Source organism: Pinus tabuliformis, chromosome J, assembly GCF_031772625.1.
Source record: "Pinus tabuliformis cultivar Carrire ecotype Pingquan chromosome J, CPIR1, whole genome shotgun sequence".
NCBI lineage: Eukaryota > Viridiplantae > Streptophyta > Pinopsida > Pinales > Pinaceae > Pinus > Pinus tabuliformis.
This window is the reverse complement of record NC_142295.1, coordinates 951,868,786-951,877,810: the sequence shown is the minus strand read 5'-3', so window position 1 is coordinate 951,877,810 and position 9,025 is coordinate 951,868,786. Positions and strand designations below refer to the sequence as shown.

The window sequence follows — 9,025 nt, the reverse complement described above, 5'->3', positions numbered from 1 at the left end:
TTGTTGGAATTGGCACCCAAAACTGAGTCAACTGCTGTTATAATTAGGCTTATGCAATACTAAGATATCATTGTAAACCAAAGAATAACGGAAATCGATAAATTATGGATTTCATACTCTTGAAACATTACCTATTCATTGTTCAGCATTGATCGTGAAAAGATAATGCACTTGCCAGACTTGCAAGGCTAGCCAGGGTGGGAGGCTATTTTGATGGAATCCTTCTGTACAGAAAAACAGAACATAAAATTGATTTTTAGAAATTTGTAAAATAAAATGATAGAGATCTTCTAATATTTATCCCAAAGTTTTTCTCCTATTGCAGGTCCAATGAGTTTTGATCTCAGTAACAATTCTGGGAGTTTGCCCACGCTCATCCCCAATCCACACTCTTGGACTAAGGTTGGCGTTCAAGGCTCCTGCCTCTACCACTATGGTTATAATGAAATGTTTTCAATTAGGGCACCAAATTTTTTTCCTCTTTCAAACATTCGTCAAGTGAGCATACTAGATTATGTCACTGATAAAGCATCTCTTTTATCAACTTTTATGTTTTGTTGCTTTCATCACTTTGGAATTTGCCATTATTAAATTGTTTCTCATCCAACTTGGACTTAACTTGGATGCCACTGAATGTATAAATTTTTGTTGTAATGGATTAACCTGGAATGGTTTTGCACATGTAGGTTCCAACATTCTTTTTGTTGATTCTCCAGTTGGGACTGGTTTTTCTTACTCCAATACAGCTACAGATTACAAGACTGGAGATTTTAAGGCTGCTTCAGATATACATACTTTCCTCATAAAGGTTTTCAGTTCTATCATGCTACAAAAAATTAGTTTACAAGTGTATAGATTTTTGTGAATCTCACTACAGTTTATAATCTTGGATGTAGTGGTTTGAAGCATTGCCTGAGTTTCTATCTAATCCATTTTATGTCGGAGGGGAATCTTATTGTGGTATTAATATTCCAATGGTGGTACAGGAAATAGTAAATGGTAAAGCACACACGACCCATGTTTTGTTATTCAGTTGACTTCTTGGATTCTTTGTTTTTGGAATAGGCTGGAATTTCTTTATGGCAGTAGGAGTCCTATAAGTTGATTTGAGGTTGCATTTCAGGAAAACATATGTTCTAGACATTGTATTTTTCTTAATACAATTTGTTTTATGATTGATACTTTGATGCTTGACCGTTACAACCTCTCTTTCTTGGCTATGACAGGAAATGAAGTAGGTATTAAACCAACCTTGAACATTAAGGTCAAAACTCTTTTCTAATAATTGAAATTCATAGCTTTCTTCATTCAGGCCTCTCCAAAATATGTTGGTGACTATGAACAGCGTTATGTTTGTTAGGAATTTTAATAGATGGTCTCATGGTCTGACTTCTTGCATGGCTAGTTTTTCAAGGTTATCTGGTTGGAAATGGGATGGCAGATGAAGTATTTGACAACTCAGAGGTGCCTTTTGCAGATGGAAAGGGACTTATTTCTGACAAATTATACTAGGTGTGTACCCTGCAACGTTAAAATAAGAGACAATGAAATCATAGGCACACCATGTTGTCTGCATAATGCAACTTCAAATTTCCAATAAAAAGATTAAAAACATTTCATCTTGTCTCTGAATAAAACGAAGAATGAATGAAGAAAAGTTATCGGATAGTTTCCAAAGGACCCACTGCAGTTTTAGCCATGGCCCCGGACAAAGCTCCACTGGTAAACTCTCTAAATGATCTGCCTTTGAATAAAGTCTGCATGCATATCAAGATTAATAGGTGAGAGAAATTGGGATTCCCATATCAATATAAAGAGACAGAGCAGTCGGAGGGTCAGCATTTTCTTCAAGTCCATGCAATTTGTGGTTAATTTATTCACTACCCATGTAATTATATCTCTGATTATCACCTCACTTCAGCTGAATTGCAAGGCAGCACCTGCAAATGCCAGAGTGGAGTCCTTTCCAGGATATCATGGCAATATTAGTTATGAGATATATGCTGGGTAAGTGCCATATCTATCCAAGGTAAAGTATAATTTTTCATGAATAAAGTCTATGTTCAAATGTAACAATAATTGAAAGTAACAAATTCAAAGTGCCAGATTTTTCACTGGCAAGAATATTTATTCATTAACACAGTCATGTTCAAAAATATCATGCATGAATTTGCTCCTGTTTGTAAATAAACAATTAGCTGTGTATTTATGCAAAGATTAAGAACATAACCAAAGAGTTCATAGCTTGTAGAATGTTCATAGCTTGTAGAATGCATGCTTATATGACAAAGAAAGACAGAAAAACATAAAAGATATACAGATATCTAATTGTTATGCACAGACTGTGAATATGTTTGAACAGAGTTTAATTTCTATGGATACTTAATCAATTTGGTGACAATTGAAGCTAAAAAATATTAAAGTCAAAATTGTTGCATGGAGAGTTCAAAATATGTAAAAGACTAGGAGCGAAAATTGTTATATGGAGTGCTTAAAGATGTGATTCTACCACTCTTATATTCTATTGGATGACCAATTAACTGCATGAAAGTCTTTGTGTTTTCTTCATATTCATGCAGGTATGTGACAGTTAGTGAGGCCAATGGAAGAGAACTTTTCTACTATTTTGTGAAGTCAGAAAGTAATCCAACAAATGATCCACTTCTTCTTTGGCTTGAGGGAGGTCCTGGTTGCACTGGTTTCACTGGATTTGTCTATGAGATTGGTCAGCTATGGGAATTCTTGCTCTTATTGTTTGTTTCAATGCTCAAAGTTGCTATTTACTGAATGAATTTTGATCTTGTACATATTAAGTTTTCAAATTGTTTAATCTGGCCATGGGAACGGCTTGTTCAAATGGCTAACTGTAAGCTCACTTTTACCCATGTTGTTGGAATTGGCACCCAAAACTGAGTCAACTGCTGTTATAATTAGGCTTATGCAATACTAAGATATCATTGTAAACCAAAGAATAACGGAAATCGATAAATTATGGATTTCATACTCTTGAAACATTACCTATTCAATGTTCAGCATTGATCGTGAAAAGATAATGCACTTGCCAGACTTGCAAGGCTAGGCAGGGTGGGAGGCTATTTTGATGGAATCCTTGTGTAGAGAAAAACAGAACATAATAGTGATTTTTAGAAATTTGTAAAATAAAATGATAGAGATCTTCTAATATTTATCCCAAATTTTTTCTCCTATTGCAGGTCCAATGAGTTTTGATCTCAGTAACAATTCTAGGAGTTTGCCCACGCTTATCCCCAATCCACACTCTTGGACTAAGGTTGGCGTTCAAGGCTCCTGCCTCTGCCACTATGGTTATAATGAAATGTTTTCAATTAGGGCACCAAATTTTTTTCCCTCTTTCAAACATTCGTCAAGTGAGCATACTATATTATGTCACTGATAAAGCATCTATGTTATCAACCTTTATGTTCTGTTGCTTTCATCACTTTGGAATTTGCCATTATTAAATTGTTTCTCATCCAACTTGGACTTAACTTGGATGCCACTGAATGTATAAATTTTTGTTGTAATGGATTAACCTTGAATGGTTTTGCACATGTAGGTCTCCAACATTCTTTTTGTTGATTCTCCAGTTGGGACTGGTTTTTCTTACTCCAATACAGCTATAGCTTACAAGACTGGAGATTTTAAGGCTGCTTCAGATATACATACTTTCCTCATAAAGGTTTTCAGTTCTATCACGCTACAAAAAATCAGTTTACAAGTGTATATATTTTTGTGAATCTCAGTACAGTTTATAATCTTGGATGTAGTGGTTCGAAGCATTCTCTAAGTTTCTATCTAATCCATTTTATGTCGGAGGGGAATCTTATTGTGGTATTAATATTCCAATGGTGGTACATGAAATAGTAAATGGTAAAGCACACATGACCCATGTTTTGTTATTCAGTTGACTTCTTGGATTCTCTGTTTTTGGAATAGGCTGGAATTTCTTTGTGGCAGCAGGAGTCCTATAAGTTGATTTGAGGTTGCATTTCAGGAAAACATATGTTCTAGACATTGTATTTTTCTTAATACAATTTGTTTTATGATTGATACTTTGATGTTTGACTGTTGCAACTTGTCTTTCTTGGCTATGACAGGAAATGAAGCAGGTATTAAACAAACCTTGAACATTAAGGTCAAAACTCTTTGCTAATAATTGAAATTCATAGCTTTCTTCATTCAGGCCTCTCCAAAATATGTTGGTGACTATGAACAGCGTTATGTTCGTTAGGAATTTTACTAGATGGTCTCATGGTCTGACTTCTTGCATGGCTAGTTTTTCAGGGTTATCTGGTTGGAAATGGGATGGCAGATGAAGTATTTGACAACTCAGAGGTGCCTTTTGCAGATGGAAAGGGACTTATTTCTGACGAATTATACCAGGTGTGTACCCTGCAACGTTAAAATAAGAGACCATGAAATCATAGGCACACCATGCTGTCTGCATAATGCAACTTGAAATTTCCAATAAAAAGATTAAAAACATTTCATCTTGTCTCTGAATAAAACAAAGAATGAATGAAGAAAAGTTACCTGATAGTTTCCAAAGGACCCACCGCAGTTTTAGCCATGGCCCCGGACAAAGCTCCACTCGTAAACTCTCTAAATGATCTGCCTTTGAATAAAGTCTGCATGCATATCAAGATTAATAGGTGAGAGAAATTGGGATTCCCATATCAATATAAAGAGACAAAGCAGTCGGAGGGTCAGCGTTTTCTTCAACTAAAATTTACTGCAGTGGGTTTAGTATGAAATTCTCTCAACTCGGTTCAGTAAATAATACTTAAATCATTGGTTTTGAAATTGAGGATCTTCAATGTTCTACTCTGGAGTCTGTATCAAGGGTAGAAAATCATACTTACTTGGAATGCTTTACGCAGATCAGAAGCCTGAAAATTTTCTTTGCTAGGTAGTTTGTCTAACTTTGCCTCCATACTTTCATAATTAAGGGATCCATGGTGCTCAGAGCCAATAGCTCTATGACTTGAAGTTATGGGACTTTCACACCCCACCTCAAGTATGGACTGTTAATCTCAGAAACCCAAATGCCATAGAGGAGACCCACAATACCCATTGCCCGCCTGCATGGTGCCATTCGACCCTTGCTCGGCAACCCCAGACGAACCACATTGCGCTCAATAGCATTCGGCTCTAGGAATCCGTTCCCCGCCTGCGTCGAGAGGTCCTTCGAAACAGCCGTGGATTGCAAGGATTGACATCGCAGAGAATTGAACTTGAAACCTCTGCGTTTGCCGTGAAACACAGACGAGGACTTGAGGAAGATTGGGACCGATACCTTCAAGCAAGTTCTCAGGGAAGGAAGCAGTTGATGTTGTGGCAAAGCCGCCGCTTTGATCGACATTACAGAGTCCCGATAGTTGAACCGTCTTCTATAAATTGTTATCAAACTCTCAACTCAACAATGGAGATCTATCAATTGCGATTCTTATAACGTTTCGGTGGAATCAATCCGATGGCTGAAACAATTTTAATCGTCTAACAACTAAATCAAGCACTCACAAATAGACACGTAACCTCAAAGGAGAGTTGGTTTCAGAGGGGAACGCCTTACGGCGTAATTAATGAGTGGGTTGGAGTTCCAATATGTCATGGCAACTGCTAAAGAGATTGACCTAGATTTTAGGGTGGATTTTGAAGTCAATAATAAAAGCAATTTGCAATTTGTTTTGGTTAGTTTTATTTATTTTTATTTGGATAGTAGATTTAAAAAATATTCTAAAATATAATAGAGAAATTAAAGAAATTTAAAGTAAATTATTAATTTAATTTTTACTCTTAAATATTCTGAAAATCAACTTAAATAATTAGCTGAAAGCTTTTTTTATTTCAAATGGATGAACCTGCGTTAAATTTTTTATTTTTATTGTACATAAAGCCAATATACTTCAAATATCCTTCGTCTGAGTCCAAATCAGCCAAGATTGTATATTAAGTTAATATGCTTCAGAGATCCTTCAGGCTATACTTCAAATATCCTTCGTCTGAGTCCAAATCCGCCAAGATTGTATATTAAGTTAATATGCTTCAAAGATCCTTCGTCTGAGTCCAAATCCAAGGCTGTGGCACGAAGGACAGCGATCGAAAAAAAATAAAAAAATATTTACAAATTTTGACCGCTATGAAATTGAACGCGCCGGTGTGAAGTCGAAGAGCCACCACATCGACTCTCCAGCGGTGTGATACAGGTCATGCAGGTTATTCAGTAAGCTTCAAACACGGATAGTGATAGTTCCAAACACCTGACAAGGAGCCGACCCTTCACCTGATATTGGAAGCCTGTTCACTTCCAGACGTTCAATCTGTAGTTTTTGCAAAGGCGGAGAGTGGTTATACCGACGCTTCTGGTTTTTGTTTTATGTAACAATAATTATTTTAATAAATGTGGCTCATATACTCATAAGGCTTCTTTTCTATTTATGACACAAATCATTACAAATATATAATAATAATAACTTATAATAATAATAACTTATTGGTTTTTTATAAAACGTAAATAAATAATTATTTATTTTATTAAAAAAGAAAAAATATAAATATTTTTTTATTTTATTCTATTTTATAATCTATAATAAAAATAATAATTTACTAATAAAAATAAATAAATAATAGTTAAAAAGTTAATTATTGTTAAACAATAATAATAATTTTTTAATTAAATATTATTAAATAATAATAATATGAATATTAATTAATTAAATAAAAATAATAATAATTAATTTATCTTTACATAATAATAATTTATAATATTAATTAATTCTTTGTCACAATGTGACGTTGGACCATGGTTGATTTTCATATTGAGATAATCTTTGTCACAAAGCGACATTTGAGCGTGGTTGACCATAGTTGACTATGATTCACTGCGTTTGACCCAAAGGAATAACAAACCATTGGGATTAATACAAAACCCAAGATTGACTATGGTTGGCCATGATTGACCATGGTGGACCATGTTTGATTCTATAAAACATGCTTGACCATGATCAACCATGCGTGACCATGGCTGACAATAATTTTCCATGATTTTTATATGGAAACAATGTTTTCCACAATGTGACATCCTACCATGGTTGGTTATGGTTGACCATGGTTGACCATGATTGATATTATAAACCCAAGTTAATAATAACCCCAAGGGATTGATATTATGAACCAAAGGGAAAAATAAACCCAAGGGATTAATACTAAAATACTAAAACCCCATGATTGACCATGGTTGACAATCGTTCACCATGATTGATATTATAAACCTAAGGGAATAATAAACCCAAGGGATTGATATTATAAGCCCAAAGAAATAATAAAACCCCAAGGCATTATGAACCCAAGGGAATAATATTAAACCCAAGGGACTAATATTATAAACCCAAGGTATAAAACCCTAAGATAAATATTAAAAATACTAAAATAAACATGGTTGAGCACAGTTGATTTTCATATTGAGGCAATCCTTGTCACAATTCAACATTGGAACATGGTTGACTATGGTTAACCATTGTTGAATAATATTAAACCCTAGGAATATGAACCATTAGATCAATAAACCCAAGGGATTTATATTATAAACCTAAGGGATAACAATTATAAACCCAAGGTATATAAACCCTAACATCAATATTATAAACCCAAAATAAACATGGTTGACCATGGTTAACTATAGTTGATTTCCATATAGAGACAATCCTTGTCACAATGCAATGTTGGACCATGGTCAACCATTGTTGACCATGATTGATTTTCATATCGAGACAATCTTTGTGGGACACAATGTTAGACCATGGTTGACCATGCTTGATTTCCATATCCAACCTTGTTTGACCATGGTTGAACATGGTTGGTTATGATTGACCATGGTTGAAAATGATTAATATTATAAACCTAATGGATTGATATTATAAACCCAAGGGAATAATAAACCCAAGGGATTAATACTAAAACCCCAAGGGATTATGAACCCAAGGGAATAATATTAAACCCAAGGGACTAATATTATAAACCCAACGTATATAAACCCTAAGATAAATATTATAGACACTAAAATAAACATGATTGAGCATCGTTGATTTTCATATTGAGACAATCCTTATCACAATTCCATGTTGGACCATGGTTGACCATGGTTGACATCATAATAAACCATGGTTGACCGGGGAATAATAAACCCAACCGATTGATATTATAAACCCAAAGGAATAATAAACCTAAGGGATTAATACTAAAACCCCAAGGGATTATGAACCTAAGGGCATAATATTAAACCCAAGGGACTAATATTATAAACCCAAGGTATAAAAACCCTAAGATAAATATTAAAAATACTAAAATAAACATGGTTGAGCATGATTGATTTTCATATTGAGACAATCCTTGTCATAATGCGACATTGGACCATGTTTGACCTTTTTTGAATAATATTAAACCCTAGGAATATGAACGCCTGCATCAATAAACCCAAGGGATTGATATTATAAACCCAAGGGAATAATAAACCTAAGGTATAAAAACTATAAACCAAAGGTATATAAACCCTAACATGAATATTATAAACCCTAAAATAAATATGGTTGACCATTGTTGATTTCCATATAGAGAAAATCATTGTCACAATGCAATGTTGGACCATGGTTGACCATGATTGATTTTCATATCGAGACAATCTTTGTCAAAACAAAACGTTGGACCATGGTTGACCATGGTCGATTTCCATATCCATATAGTTTAACCATGGTTAAACATGGTTGGCTATGATTGACTATGGTTTACCACTATTAATATTATAAACCTAATGGGTTGATATTATAAACCCAAGGTAATAACAAACCCAAGGGATTAATACTAAAACCCCAAGGGATTATGAACCCAAAGGAATAAGATTAAACCCAAGGGACTAATATTATAAACCCAACGTATATAAACCCTAAGATAAATTTTATAAACACTAAAGTAAGCATGATTGACCATGGATGATTTTCATATCGAGACAACC

The 9,025-nt window shown here is 34.4% G+C and overlaps 1 protein-coding gene across 1 annotated transcript; it reads left to right on the top strand.

Annotated features, from left to right (window-relative positions):
* The first annotated feature begins 1,698 nt into the window (after positions 1 to 1,698).
* On the top strand, positions 1,699 to 4,422 carry LOC149229963 (serine carboxypeptidase 1-like). Its single transcript, XM_089381166.1, has 7 exons — positions 1,699 to 1,722; positions 1,922 to 2,007; positions 2,580 to 2,725; positions 3,213 to 3,289; positions 3,575 to 3,697; positions 4,116 to 4,127; positions 4,303 to 4,422. The coding sequence occupies exons 1-7, from the start codon at positions 1,699 to 1,701 to the stop codon at positions 4,420 to 4,422; spliced, it is 588 nt and encodes a 195-aa protein (XP_089237292.1).
* The last annotated feature ends 4,603 nt before the right edge of the window (positions 4,423 to 9,025 follow it).

Excerpts from the sequence above, each read along its gene's own strand:
- LOC149229963 (XM_089381166.1), top strand. The coding sequence starts at position 1,699 with ATGGCCCCGGACAAAGCTCCACTG. Across the intron at positions 1,723-1,921 it reads CCCCGGACAAAGCTCCACTG|CTGAATTGCAAGGCAGCACC; the intron begins GTAAACTCTCTA and ends ACCTCACTTCAG. Across the intron at positions 2,726-3,212 it reads TGGATTTGTCTATGAGATTG|GTCCAATGAGTTTTGATCTC; the intron begins GTCAGCTATGGG and ends CTCCTATTGCAG.